The sequence below is a fragment of the Sinocyclocheilus rhinocerous genome, unplaced genomic scaffold, assembly GCF_001515625.1.
Source record: "Sinocyclocheilus rhinocerous isolate Xijiao unplaced genomic scaffold, SAMN03320098_v1.1 scaffold193, whole genome shotgun sequence".
NCBI lineage: Eukaryota > Metazoa > Chordata > Actinopteri > Cypriniformes > Cyprinidae > Sinocyclocheilus > Sinocyclocheilus rhinocerous.
The window spans coordinates 537,018-551,386 of record NW_015627585.1 but is presented as its reverse complement, the minus strand read 5'-3'; the positions used below and the strand labels follow the sequence as shown (position 1 = coordinate 551,386).

Below are 14,369 nucleotides of genomic sequence, written 5' to 3'. Positions count from 1 at the left end.
GTTACGATGGTCGCGTCTCAAAACCTAGTGCATGTCTGCACAGTGTTATAGAGAGTGTGTTATCCAAATGATGTCTAAAATGCTGTCTAGATAGGCAGCTCACTGGGTATTGAGACCCGGACACTCTTCCAGCTGATCAAAACTCTGGAACTGGAAAAGCACATCTCAGACGTTTTTGTTTTACTCCACTCTGACACTTTTTATGAACAACGTCCATTGTTTATTTAGTGTATTATTGTTGTGTTTGTGAAAATAAAAGGCTTTCCTTAGCGTAACTAGACAAGTGAGTGATAAGCGGCTCTGACTGAGTCGAGCTGTGAAGAGCGAGTCAGATTTTCCAATAGCTCATTTATGAGAAGCAAGCGAGCTCCTTTTCTGTCTGCTGATCTACAGTAGTCTGACTCTGTAAGGTAAGTTTATCTGAAACTTTGAATAGTTGTAACATTTTAATGTGTCAAATGCTTTTGCTTCATTTGTTATTTGTAAGCTCAAAAGCAAAAACGCGGTTTTAAAGGAATTTTCCTCATAAAACGTTTCAACACAGACGGCGACAGAATTCGACGAAGTATTTAGTCAACAGTTGCTTTTTTAAATTCATAAATTAAAAACTAGTTTGTTTTAGAATTTCCTCCGCGTGAGGTGGGTTTATTTTTGTTTGTTTGTTTCCTTCACTAACACTAACTTTAGGTCGGTCTTGAATGAGAACAGTAAACTAATAAAACGATGCATGTAAACACGTTTGTTTCGATGTTACTTTCTACTGTTCGGCGTTACAGCAGTTTTGTCCGATTCCCTAGAAAAGTGTACATTGTGTGGCACTATCAAAATGACTTTGTTTGAGCATCCCCACCAGCTCAACACAATAGAAATGGTTCGACCTACCTCTTTGTCTGACCAACTGGAGGAATGTTGAAGAAATGTATTTGAAAGCAATCATTATTTTGCAATTAATTACTATAATCAAAAACATTATAAATAACTATTCATGGGGTCCTTTTTGGTTCTGTTTCTTGGTGGAAACTTTATACAGTACATTTAGCAGACGTCAGAATACTAAAACATCAAGAACACCGTTAAACACCTTGTACTACAATATTATTCTAATAGATTTTGCACCACCTGCTGTTTGCCATAATCATAAATATATAATGTATCAAATAAAAGCAATAAATTAAAAATATGACACCATTAATATTCTCTATAGCAGTGGTTCTCAACATTTTTGACTCGCCTTATGAAATAGACAGCATTTCTAGGCTGTCCTATGTAATCTAATAGGTATTTATGTTGTATTTTTTGTTTTTATTTTAATTGAGATTGTTAAAATAACTAAATTAATAATTTTAAGACTTTTTGGGACAGTTTGCTGAGGCCGCTTGGTTGAGAACTGCTTACTCTATACATACAAATAATTTAAGACGGTTTCGTAAACTAACAAATTTCATACTTTTTAATAGGTGAAAATGCTGTTTTTTTCTCCCATAAATGCGCAGACTCCTCATAGTGCAGCATGCTAGAAAAAGTTATAAAATAACCAAGGATATAGTGTGACCCAAAAATTTAGTTATTATTTTTTTCAAAGTCATCCTGTCTTTATTAAGCATTGTATTGAGAACCTTTTATATGCATCATATGCTTACAAAGTCAGGAATATGGGTTTAATACACTAAGCTCACATTCTAAACACTAAAATCTCATTCTTTCAATACTGTTTACTGTTTGTCCAATATCACCAGTATGCTGTTGCTCCAGGACACAATGAGAAGCACTTGTTTGTCCTGGTGCCTTTTCCTGCTGTTTGTCTGGTACCCAGCGTGCAGCATAGTGACGGCGCTTGAGCTGGAGGATTCGGACCGGGACTGGGACTGGGGTTCTGGATTACACGAACTCCTAAACAGCTTTCCAGCTGATAGTCCATTTGTCAGAGAGACGCCCGGCAAGCCGGCCAACTGTACTCAGCGCTTCTGGCTTCCTCCATCCTCCCCTGTGTGCTGGGATGATATAGCGGGTCCAGAGGAGTTTGAGAAATCACGCCTTCTCGTGCTGCAGAACAGGGCAGCACTGCAGGCTGTATCCACATCTAGTGGTTTCGAGGAAGGGGGTGCGTCCTATGATCAACAGGCCAGGGAGAACATGCAGGGCGTCCGGGCTGACCATCTCGCTGTGGCCCAGACTGCCGATACAATGCAGAAGGTGTTCACAGATTTGGATGAGAAGAGGAAGGAGAGGGAAGAGCATTATACCTTCTCAAGGTAATTGAGTAATTTTGAATGCTTTCATGGAAGATATATTTGTATATATTTTATACTGTATATATTTTATATATATTTATTATATGTATTATGTATTTTCTACTTCATTTTACTATAAAGTCGCCTTTTCACTATCTCCAACAAACGACTGTCATTCACTTCTGATGCCGAATAGTATGGGAGCTGCATGCACTTCTCAACATTTATACGGAATTTTCAGACCCATTTGAGCTTCGGGTGCATTGAAATATTTGAACTTTTGTGACTAGACTGTATATGACCGCCTGACAGGATGTGATGTATTGTCTACTTAAAATTATGAGCAAGGTGAGAATTACTAATATTTTTACATTAGAATGTTAATCTTTAAACACTATTTCTGTAAAATGGGCAGTTATGAATAATTTAAACGTATTGGCGGTCTTTTGTTTTGTGTGGATATATTTATATATTCATTATTCATTTTACCATGGTGAATAAGCGGAGAGTAACAGCTGATTCATGACTAAATTGAAAGTTTCATATGCCTACTCACTTTTTCAGTTGTCTTGTTTTCGAAAGTATTTTTCCCATTCATTTTCCCCAAGCATTTAAAAAAAAAAACTTTGTTAAAGAGTTATAAGCCAACCACCTATGAGTTATTAACACTACAATCTTTGATTTAAAGAAAAAAAAAGTGTTTGGAAATCAGAAAAAGAAACAAGACTATGCAATTAATTTCTTTAAAGAACTTCAATTCAATTGACTTATTGGGAGTAAGGCACTAAAGAGTTATTTTGGCTGAATTTGCCTAACATGATTTTTGGATTTGTGAAGATTTTTTTTTACAGAATCATGGATAATGTAGTTTTTCCACCAAGAGTTCCACTGTTAAACACGATTGTTTAAAAAATAAGTTGAAATAATGCAGGCTGCCGGCTTCAACAAAAGCATAAACCATCATCAGTTAACAACCTCGCAGCTCACAGAATGTCTGTCTTTAAAGGTTTACAAGTTATCATTAAAAATCTATTTCTTTGTTGAGAAAATGTACTTTACTTCCAAGAATCTGACTGTTGCAGATAGTGGAAAGGCAGCACATGATTACAAAATGTCAACACAGGTTGCTTTCTTCTGAATCAAAATTCTTAAAATGAATTATTTTTTAAACACATGCCACATTTTTCTCTCTCTCTCTCAGTCTGAAGGAGCCCATTGAAAACACGAAAGACTCCATTGCTAAAAAGGAACAAGTAGCAGCACTTCTAGAGAAACATCTTGCCAATCTGGAGAGGTCTTTGAACACTATGCAACTTCGACTGGCCAAACTACTACCCCAGTAATTTAATTTGAGCAACACAACCTACACATGTGGAAAATAATATAATGCATGTTTATTATTACATTTTATCAAACAAATAAGACTTGTATCACCATATACTGCATGCCAACAGCACCCTGTATTTCTCTTTTGGTACGTATTTTCCTCTTGTTTTTCCACTCCATTAAGTAAATGGGATAAATATTAGGTACTGGCAATAAAATATATTTTTATACCTCCAGACTATATAGACTGTTCCCTAAAAATGTAAGGTACAATTATATTACATTGGATTTGTCTGTAATAAAAAAAACAACAACAACAGTTCACTTTCAAATGTTTTGCATGTCATAAGCCCCTTTTGCACAGTAAATTGCCGTAAAATTACAGGAACGACTTTACCGTAAATACGAAAATGCTTTGTTCACACCGGCAACAATATTGCATCTTTTTACCGGTAAAGCACCATTCACACATCAGTTTCAAAATACCGGTAAATATTGTGACATCATTAACCGGAAACGACCTCTAAAAGGCTGCACCTCCTGGTCTTTTTGTAAACATGGAGTGTTTTTGTTGGTTTTCATTTTTGTGTCCAACGTTCACATTCCTGCAGCTGCTTTTGGCCCAGAGACATCGTATTAGACGACTTAAGACATTTCTTTGACGTCAGTAAACAGCGTGGAGTAAATGATTCATCTGCGTCAGAATGTTATGATTGGCCCAGAGTAGCACGTCTACTCGTATGTGCTCATACCGGTAATCTCATTCTGCATTCACAGAGCACTTTACCACCGATAATTTACTGATAATATTACTTCTCATACCGGTAAATTGCCAGAATGAAATTACTGGTATTTTTCAAAAGGTCCTGTTCACACATGATCTTTTAATGGTAATTTACCAGTAAAGACTGTATGTGTGAAAGGGGCTATACATTCTGACTGATTGCCATATTAAAAATAAGATTATAGTGAACACATAATGAGCAAATGTATTTATTCAAATACAAAAACCAAACTGTTCAAGCATTTAAAAACTATACAGTACACTATATGAATCTTCAGCTGCAGTCCGAAGTCAAGTATGAATCAAATGCATTTTTATCCTCAGTGATTAAAATGTTAAAGCATGGCCATGAAATATACCTCTAAAATACATTTTAAACCCTGAGAAAAACATTTTCAATTTTTAGACATATGAGCAAGGTCTGATTTCACATTGAATGGAATGGACTGTATAGATGTTTGGATCTTTCCGAAACATACAAATCATGGTGTCAAGCAGTAATAAAAGACAAATGATGCATGACAAAGCACCATATATCCTGGTTTCCAGTACTCACAGTGGTTCAGATGTGAATCTGCAGTGGCTACAGACATTTTGACACACAGCATAGTGTAAGTGGTTGCTAAAACATGTACATTACCTCTCTAAAACAACAGAGGTGTAAAAGTACAACTCTTTGGGTGAAATGTCCTGATGTGTAAGACAATGTCCTATGATTTTATCCACTGTTTTAGTGAGGAAGTGGTCAGGACCAGTTCACATTGATTTCCTCCGACTTGCTATACATCACTACAGGTTGTCATCATCTTTTTTCATTTCTTCCAGTGACTTTAGATAGTCTCTGGCCAAGATTTTCTTAGGAAGGATATCTAAAAATAGAAGAGACAAAACTGTTTACACACCAGTTGATTTAGTTTGAATAGTGTGAATAATCACAAATGGCCAGGACTCACCGGTTAAAAACTGAAATGTTTCCTTCTCCTCAGCTGCATTGGCCAGATCACTGTATGACAGTGTGTTCGTCTCTTTACCCGAACCATTTTTATATGAGGACAGAGCCAAGTGCTGGACAAAAAGCTCCTGTGAGGAAATTGTGAAAATGTCACATTAATATAAACATAAGGCAATGATATACAATGAAATATACTGTCGGAGCCGTTCTCTTGTACTCCAGTGCGAGTATTTTTTTAAATAAATAGAACTATGAACATTCGTTTTGCTATTATTTTTGGGAATGTGTTTTTAAACTAAAAGCTAACTGATATCACAGATATTTCTAGTGACTAAAACCAAAACACCTTTTGAACTAAGGCAGATAACCTGGCAACTGACCATGATTAATAGCACATCAAATTACCGTTGCTTTTGTTGTCAAGAAAAGAGCGTCCTGGTTAATACAGGACACATCGGGAGAACTTTTCATGATTAATCGCACCCTCGACATAGGCAGAGACACATTTTTACTGTTTGTAGCGTGCTCAACTTTCTCTTCCATGTTTTTTTCAGACATGTTCTGTTAGCAGCCGCTTAAATGTAACGGAAGTAAACCTAAAGGCTTTCACAGAGACGTCACTGGACGACAGTCACATGGGAATTGTAGTTTTATGACGAATCGTTTGTAGTCCTTCGAGAATTGTAGTTTTCATCAATATTTCATAAAGCAGTTTGAAATCGTGAATAAAATACTTTTTCATCAGAGAAAATCAGAGAAAAAGTGACAATATGTTTTTTCTTTTCATTGTTATATTTCGTTTATTAGTAAAAGTCAACTGCTGTAATGCAGAGAGCATCAGTTAAAATAACTGAATATTAAATTATATAAAAAAATGTTTTATATATATATATATATATATATATATATATATAATTGTATTGTAATATATACATATATTGTTCAATAAAAATAACATTAAATTAAAATAAGAAATATAATGTCATATCGTTCATATTTTAACATTTGAATGCAACATAACTTAATAAAAAGCTTGATTTATCCTTTCTTTTATAAACTGTTAAAATTATGACAATTGTATGAAAGTATTTCTAGTTTTCAAAAGTCATTTTAATTTGCTTTTTTATTTTTTTTTATTTTTAATGCGACAAAATCAGGCGACAAAAATGCAAACTGTCCGCATAGTAACCGTTAAATTGGCATAAACTACGTTTCCCAAAATACCAGAGTTGTTTTTGTCCTTCTCAACAGTAGTTGGGCGTGTGCGCTGTACAGATAACAAATGAGCTTGGCAACGGTGTTTACTACAGTCTTCAGGACTGCATTACCCACAATGCACTGCTCACCGTTGTCAAAAGTCTTGCTCTCTTGGGTCACTTATCGAACTGTGGCCGTGTCAGTCTGCGTACTTTCTCTTATTTGACGGAATAATGCATTTTTCAGGCGCAGGCCTTGCGGAAATAGGACACGGGCAGGGGCCCGGAGCAGGACCAGCGCCTGGAAGCTGCAATCCGCGTAAATTCAGCGAGAAAATCGCCCTGCACAATCAGCGACAGGCTGAAGACACAGCCGCTTTCCGAGAGGTTATGACGGACGTTACTTCCATCAGGGTGAGTCTAACTCAATACAGGACATGTCAGGCTCATTTACGACAGTTGTCATATATTTGGATTCTGGATTATTCTGTTATAAAGTGTTTGCAGCGGAAGGGAGTGCTTAAACTTTCAAATGTTATGTGCGTTATTAGTGTCTGTTTTATTGATTCCTGACAACTGGACAGCTTTAGGTACAGCTATTTGCTTTTCTTGGGAGTGCGATTTCAGAAACAAAAAAACAATTCGAAAGTAAAAAAACAAAACAACAAAAACAGTAAAAAACAACAACAACAACAACTGTAAACACTCTCTTTGTACCCATTAACCTTGTTTCCCCCAGTTAAATGAGCATATGTATTCACACGTGCTTGCCTTTTTAAAAATATTAATAGCAATAAAATTGTGTATTTTATTCCTGGACTGAATTTTAACTGGATGACCAACTACTTACTTGGTCCATACGATCCAACAGAAAGTTGCAAACAATAAAGTAACGATTACATCAGGCAGTTGTGGGGGAAAATAAATAATAATCCATATTTAAATGCATATATCTTTGTACTTTTACTCGGTTTGATGTGATGTTACTTCAAGCTCTAAAATTGTATAATGTGAATCAATTAGTTACTTATTAAAAATAGGGCTCTGTTTACATGTGATCATGACTTGTATGAGACAGAAATCTTCATAGTACATAACAATAGACCCATAACATATTATATGTACTAAATATGGTAGTTGTAACTGAATTATGATGTTTTATGGAGCTTGGACACAGACATCTGAATTAAACAGTTCTGGCCATGTAACTATTTACATCAGCTGTTTAAAAAGATGTTCACATGAAAATAAGACAGTATGAACTTTCATATACGTTTTTTTAGACTCTTCAAAATCAGAAGTACATGACAAATGTGTTGGGATTAAATTGGATTTAGGAAGTATTTTACCATCTGTATATGGCCTTGTGATTCTGCAGGTCAACGTGGATTATGTCAATGCACATAAATAGCTTTGCCAGTCACTCATCTAGGGTCTGTTTCTCATCAGTGTTGCAGACGGAGGGGTCTGTAAATCTCAGGTACAATGTCTGTTTTAAATAATATTGAAACAGGCATTTGTTCCCCTGAGGGTAAAGCAGTCTGGGAGAGAGTGGGACGAGATTTGCGTTTAATTCAGTGTTGGATGGCTTTTATTGTTACTATTATTGAGGTTGCATTCACTCCTCAGGTTCAGGCTGAGAGAATCCAGCAAACCAGAGGCTTGGTCCCGTACTATGGAGGATCGCTGCCAAATGTCAATCAGATTTCAAGATGCTCCACAGAGACCCAGGTGTGGGATTTTGATTGTATTTTCAGTATTATTATACTATCCTTTTAAATAAAGGAGAAATGAGCAGAAAACTAAAAAGATGTTTTTTTTTTTGTTTTTTTTAAATGTCAGGTTTTTTTGTTTTAATTAATTTCATTTGATTTGCTTTTCTTATATTTACAGCACCCAAGTTATCTCACCCAGCAGCTCCTAGAGGCAGATGAAGAGTACAGAGACGTCCAGCCCAGTCCCCTTGGCAGACTGCACAGGAGACATGTATCCTCACTTTAAAAATGGCTGATAGTCTTACAGATTCATGTTTATAGTAGTATGAACGGAATATTGCAACTCCACAACTCTAATCTTTATAATCGTGGTGCTTTAGTCTTGTTTTGTACTTATAACTGACGTTGGTTAATAAATGTGTGCACAAACAATGATTGTATATAAAGAACGTTATGTTTAATAATGAAAATTTTTGCCATCATAAAAAAAAAAGTATGATTTGATGATTTGCAGGGCAGGAAAAGCTTTTTTCTTGGTATGCTTTCCATTTAACTTTATTATAATCTTTTTTGGAAGCATTACAGTAGTAAGTACACTACTGATCAATTGTTTGGGGTTAGTATGATTTTTTTTTTTTATAAAGAAATTAATACTTTTATTCAGCAAGGACACATTTAATTGATCTGTAAAGACCTATAGAATATTAAACAGATTTATATTTCAAATAAATCCTGTTCTTTTGAACTTTCTATTCATCAAAGAATCCTAAAAAAAAAAGTCTCACAGTTTCCACAAAAATATTAAGCAGCACAACTTTTGATACTGATCAATGTTGATAATAATAAATGTTTCTTGAACACCAGATCAACATAGTAGAATGATTTCTGAAGGATCATGTGACACTGAAGACTGGAGTAATGACTGCTGAAAATTCAGCTTTCCATCTCAGGAATAAATTACATTTTAAAGATATTAAAATAGAAAACAGTTATTTGTAGTAATTGTAATAATATTTCACAATATTACTGTTCTTACTATGTTTTCCAAAAAAATAAATCCAACTATGGTGAGCATTAAAGATGTCTTTCCAAAAAAAGAAAAAAACATACTCTTACTAACCCTAAACCTTTCAACTCTAATAATCAATAATCTAATAAATGACTTTTAAAATGCTTACACAGTAATCATGAACAGTTGTAGAATTCATGAAAATTTGTTGGTTGAAGCCAAAATGCTTAACTTGAGCCTTAACTTCATTTTACAGTTTGATAGTGCTCCCTATCTCTCTACCCACCTCTCTCCTCCTCGAGGTCCTACCTGGAGAAGGTACGATTATAAATAAAGTGTTCTCAAATCTACCACAATCACCACATTACATTTAGGTGCTAAACAATCATGTCATTTTCATAATGAAGTCACCATCAGATGTAATGATGAACTCCCTGAGCTTTTGTTTGTGCCAGTACTTTAATTAAGTGTTGCTTGTGTCCAAGCAGAAACTGGTCCAGTTGTTCTGCCACTGAGAAGAGCCAGATGGTCTGTCTTCCTCTGACAGCTCTTAATAGGTAAACACAGAACTCATGAGTGTTCAGACTGCTGATCCGAGATCAGCTCTTGTGCATAGTCAATCATTTTATTTATCGAGCCAATTGATCTCCCTAATTGGGGAGGAACATTCTTATTCTGGAAGATTTAGAGAGTCACCCTGTTTTCACTCATTTCTAATTCTGTTCATCCTCACAGAACCAACTCTGACTCAGCCCTCCATACCAGTGTGCGAAACACCCAGTTGCACGGCCACCCGAAATCTGTCCAAAATCTGAACCATATATCTAGACACCGTGGTGAGTTGAACTGTTTCGATGCTGAATTTTAATAAATAGGTATAAATCGCATTTTCAAATATGTTAAAAAAGAAAACGGTTAATTAAAATTGTAACAATATTTCCCAATATTACTGTTTTTACTGTATTTTTCATCAAATCAGTGCCTCGGTGAGCATAAGAGACTTCTTTGAAAAACGTTTACAAAATCTTACTGACCCCAAACTTTTGAACGGTAGTATAAGTGCAGGCAAACAGTTAATGTACCGCAAATAAGTCCGTAACTTCACATCTAGATAAGATTGTTTCATATTTTAACATAACATGAAAATATTAGTATTTTGTCTTAAATTACCTGCTTATTTTAAATTAAACTGATTCTTTAAGGGTTTGCACATCCGGCACCACTAATTGAAGAAAATATTCAAGAGGAGACACAATCTCCCAAACTAAAGAAGGTATTTATTCTGCCTCATCCATATCACACTGATAAATTGTTGTTAAACACTTTATTTGAGAAAGCAAGGCTCATTATCGCATCTGTGCCTTCTTTCGTAGTTATCCTCAATAGCATCATCAGGATATGAAACACCTGTTGTTCAGTAAGTTCCTTTTCAGTCCTAGTCATTGAGCTATCTCCGTTTTTCTTCTTTAAACAATCTTTATTTGCTGTCTCTCCAGCAACTTCCCATTGCCTGATCAGCAGATATCATCCCTCTCTGTCCCGTCAGCCCTCAGTACGAGTGGCTCTCTTCCAGATCTATCCAGCCTCCACCTGCCGTCTCCTCTTCATGTAGGCCAGGATTCTGAGCCCCACAGTGGTGCGGAACAATTGAGCAATGCATCCACGTACCCTGCCGTTATGGCTGATTTTAACTTACCAGGTATGTTTCAGGATCCAGCATTTTCTTTGAATTACATTAATGCAGAAGGTTTTCTCTTTTTGATGCCTAGTACCCCCAAATATGATAATCACTTTCCAGTGGACTTTCCATCCTACAATATAAAAGCTGCTGTGTATTTTCATGTATAAAGATTTATTTGTACTGTAAAAAAAAAAGCCAAACAAATGTAAATATTAATTTAAAAATATTTACATTGTATTAAAAAGCTTGTTGTATAGAAACATTTTTATTTGCAAATAATAAAATAATATTTTAGTTTATAATGTAAGGTTTTAATATAATATAATACATCACACATGTAATAATGCATGTAATGTTTTTTACACAATTTGGATGCAAATTTTAATATGAACTTTTGCAGTCTCTGGACCAGTGTTGTTATTGTTTACTAAAACGAAAACATTGTTTGTAAATTGAATATAAAATAAATAAAAATAAAAATTAAATAAATTAAATAATTCAATTAAAATATAATTATTACATAAAAGCTTAAACTTAAAAACTGAAATGAAAATGAAACAGGAATTAAAGCTAAATAGAAATTTTAAAAAAAAAACTAATAAAAATGACAAATGCACATAACAAAATTACTAAAGCAAACTAAAGAATTAAAACTTAAAATATAAATGTAAAAGTTCATTCAAAAAGTTAATAAATAATATATAATAGTATATTAAAAATACTAAAATAACACTGCCCTGGACCCCAGTTTGAAAACTCCTGCATTAATGCAAAATGCTTACAAATTGGTAAATGACTGATATATGGGCCAGACCAATAAATCAGCCAATATTTGTGATTTTGAGTAAATTATTGTGTAAAACTAGTGTTTAATTTAAATTCGCCAAGTTTGTATTATTAGTGTACTCCAAATGTCTGAGACCACATTGAAAATCTGGAATTCAAAATATAATTTAAACTTGGAAATAAGTTTTGGCATTTTAAAAGACATTATGGTGCAAATAAATTAGAAATATTAAAGTTTCCAAACAATTTTGTTTTTTTAGGTCTGTCCTCATCTCTTCAGGCATCTTTAAGTAATCCTTTGCTCCAGTCTTCACTCAGCAATCCCAACATCCAGACCTGTCTGAGTAGCCACTCCCTGCCCAGCTCTCTCAGCTCCACTTCTTTGCGCCTGTCACTTAGCAACTCTTCCCTGCAGTCATCGCTCAGCAACCAGTCCCTGCAGTCCTCACTTAGTAGCTCTTCACTGAGTAACCAGTCCATCCAATCATCTGCCAGCCGCTGCAGCCACAGCAGCAGTGGAATGGGCGGATCTCGCTCTTGCTCCTCTTCTTCTCTCTCTGGTTCTCCACGTGTAACTGGCCACACCCATGCCGCCACATCAAGAAATAGAGCCCAGTTCAGCCCACTCATTGTGCCCAGTGGAGGAGAGTCCCGCTGGCAGCATCCAAAGCAGTTCTCACCCACAGTGTCTCCAACCATGTCTTCTGTATCCCAGGCAAGATATGAACATTTTTGATAATCATGTTTGCTCACAGGGTTTCTGCAGGTTCATCAAAAGTTTTAATTTCATAAATTCACGTACTAATTTAATTAAAGGCCTTCAAAAGTTTTAGTATAAAATAATTTACTATATATAATGAGTCATGACACAAACCAAGGCAGAAAAAATATAAAATGTATAAATAATTATTATATATATTTGAATTAGCTTTTATTTTTCATTTCAGTTTTAGTTATGTTTTTTAAAATATTTCTATTTATCATTAATTTATTTTTATTTCAGTCTTAGTAACTTAGTACTTATTCAGTTAGTTACCAAGGCAACATTTCTAATTTTCTCGGATTTTATTTATCTAATATTTTATTTTAATTTAGCCTTATTTAAATGACTAAATATGATTTTTTATATTTTTAAAATCTGCTTTAAACCCTGCAGTCTGTCAATAAGATTTTTGATTGGCTTCATAAGGTCATGCATTTCATTCCATCAAACATGCAGATACCCCGAATCAACTGAGAACTTTCAGAAAGACCAAAGAAACTTCCATCTTCCTGGTCATAATTTCTGATTTTATTACTTGTTCAATATTATTCAGGTTTTAATGTGCACTGAATATTTCACACAGGGTGCTCTCCTCAACAAAGTTCTGAAGGAGACAAAGCCACCAGCGTATCCCTGCACTCAGCACCTCAGATCCGCTCCTCCACTGTCCCATCAGTCAATGCGGCAGTATTTCCAGCCAGAGGCACAGCATCAGTCAATCCCAGAGATGGAACAATGGAGTCAAGATGAACACCAGTCACAACATCAACAAACACACAGTCAGACACAACAACACCATATTCACAAACACAGTCGGCCCCTGCAGCATCATTCACAACCACACTCTAAATATCATCAGCAATTACTGTATCATTGCCAGACTCACCAACCACACATCTCGCTGCAAGCGCTTACCCAACAGCAGCAACAACAGCATCAACTGTACACACAGTTCCAGCCTCATCAGATACCTGAGGAGCAGTACCAGTGTCCGGACCAGTGGCAGATGTCATGCCAAGAGGGCCAGTACCAAAATCAACAGCTACATCAAACTATAACTTTCACCTCTCCAGGTCAAGAGAAAAACTGGAAACATATAACAGGCCCACATGGCTTGCAACATGCTCAAATGAAACGTAGACACTGTATGCAGACTACAGAAGAACCAAAACCACTATCTAAGGTTGCTATCCACGAGAGTCAAGGAATGGGACTGAAGGTCCCTCATTATAAGGAAAGTGAAGTAACTGTAGAAAATCCAGGTTTACAGGATAAAGGTTTTGAACTGAACAAGGTGAGCCCTGTTTGCATTCGAGTATGTAAGCCAGACTTAATGATTATAATCATGATAATAAACACCTTTTTTGTTACAGGAATCATATGTTGGCTTACATCTTACCCCTAGTCAGGCAAAGGCCCTTTCCCAGCAGGTACATTGTTTGTTTCATGAGTCATCAGTTTAGATTGCACATGTCTTGGCCATATGGTCTGATGCTGTGCAGAGCCTCTGCATTTATGACTGACTTTGATGATGTTTATCCTCTGTGCAGCTTGGAGTGCTTCAGAAAGAGCCTCTAGGTGGCAGTAGAGTGTCAGATCTTAACTGTGAAGCTGCAGAAAGCAAGGAGCCGCTACTACAGAATCAAAGCTACAGTGCTGGAGAGACACAAAATGTGTTCAACATCAACTTATCTGGTAAGATATGTATCAGCAGCCAGTTTAACCCTGTAAAGCCTGACATATGAAACAGTAGTCTGAAAAGTCCATGTTTTTAATTGGAACAGTTTATTAAAGCTTTAGACAAAAAATAAAATAAAAAAAACTAAAAATAATAGCTGCCTTATGTTAAACTGCTTTAAATTACTTTTTTCCCACATCAATCTACACTCCATACACCATAATGACAAAGCAAAAAACAGTTTTTTA

General features: G+C 35.5%; 3 protein-coding genes across 4 annotated transcripts in view; 2 read left to right on the top strand and 1 right to left on the bottom strand.

The window, feature by feature from the left end:
- Positions 1-157: 157 nt before the first annotated feature.
- On the top strand, positions 158-3,761 carry LOC107731581 (uncharacterized). Of its 2 annotated transcripts, none has more exons than XM_016542711.1 (3): positions 158-410; positions 1,753-2,252; positions 3,433-3,761. In XM_016542711.1, the coding sequence occupies exons 2-3, from the start codon at positions 1,759-1,761 to the stop codon at positions 3,572-3,574; spliced, it is 636 nt and encodes a 211-aa protein (XP_016398197.1). In that variant the 5' UTR covers positions 158-410; positions 1,753-1,758; the 3' UTR covers positions 3,575-3,761. The 2 variants fall into 2 exon arrangements, with proteins under 2 accessions (XP_016398197.1, XP_016398191.1); XM_016542705.1 differs by having other exon boundaries at positions 1,737-2,252.
- Positions 3,762-4,566: 805 nt separating this feature from the next.
- On the bottom strand, positions 4,567-5,901 carry LOC107731596 (chromatin accessibility complex protein 1-like). Its single transcript, XM_016542718.1, has 3 exons — positions 5,699-5,901; positions 5,295-5,421; positions 4,567-5,210 (listed from the first exon to the last, which is right to left on the bottom strand). Exons 1-3 carry the CDS (start codon positions 5,849-5,851, stop codon positions 5,131-5,133), a joined length of 360 nt encoding a protein of 119 aa, XP_016398204.1. The 5' UTR covers positions 5,852-5,901; the 3' UTR covers positions 4,567-5,130.
- Positions 5,902-6,600: 699 nt separating this feature from the next.
- The window catches only part of LOC107731562 (CREB-regulated transcription coactivator 2-like), an 11,448-nt gene continuing 3,679 nt past the window's right edge, over positions 6,601-14,369 (top strand). Inside the window, exons 1-13 of the mRNA XM_016542682.1 lie at positions 6,601-6,903; positions 8,119-8,220; positions 8,383-8,475; positions 9,470-9,531; positions 9,702-9,770; positions 9,949-10,049; positions 10,416-10,486; positions 10,587-10,630; positions 10,710-10,912; positions 11,941-12,395; positions 13,027-13,737; positions 13,817-13,873; positions 13,994-14,138. Coding sequence (XP_016398168.1) covers positions 6,724-6,903; positions 8,119-8,220; positions 8,383-8,475; positions 9,470-9,531; positions 9,702-9,770; positions 9,949-10,049; positions 10,416-10,486; positions 10,587-10,630; positions 10,710-10,912; positions 11,941-12,395; positions 13,027-13,737; positions 13,817-13,873; positions 13,994-14,138 — 2,293 coding nt within the window. The 5' untranslated portion in view covers positions 6,601-6,723. The remainder of the gene's footprint in view (positions 6,904-8,118; positions 8,221-8,382; positions 8,476-9,469; positions 9,532-9,701; positions 9,771-9,948; positions 10,050-10,415; positions 10,487-10,586; positions 10,631-10,709; positions 10,913-11,940; positions 12,396-13,026; positions 13,738-13,816; positions 13,874-13,993; positions 14,139-14,369) is intronic.

Coding starts and splice junctions, on each gene's coding strand:
- LOC107731596 (XM_016542718.1), bottom strand. CDS start 5,851: ATGTCTGAAAAAAACATGGAAGAGAAAGTTGAGCACGCTACAAACAGT. Junction 5,422..5,698: donor TCTTGACAACAAAAGCAACG/GTAATTTGATGT, acceptor ATTTCCTCACAG/GAGCTTTTTGTCCAGCACTT. Junction 5,211..5,294: donor AACATTTCAGTTTTTAACCG/GTGAGTCCTGGC, acceptor TTCTATTTTTAG/ATATCCTTCCTAAGAAAATC.
- LOC107731581 (XM_016542705.1), top strand. CDS start 1,738: ATGCTGTTGCTCCAGGACACAATGAGAAGCACTTGTTTGTCCTGGTGC. Junction 2,253..3,432: donor GAGCATTATACCTTCTCAAG/GTAATTGAGTAA, acceptor TCTCTCTCTCAG/TCTGAAGGAGCCCATTGAAA.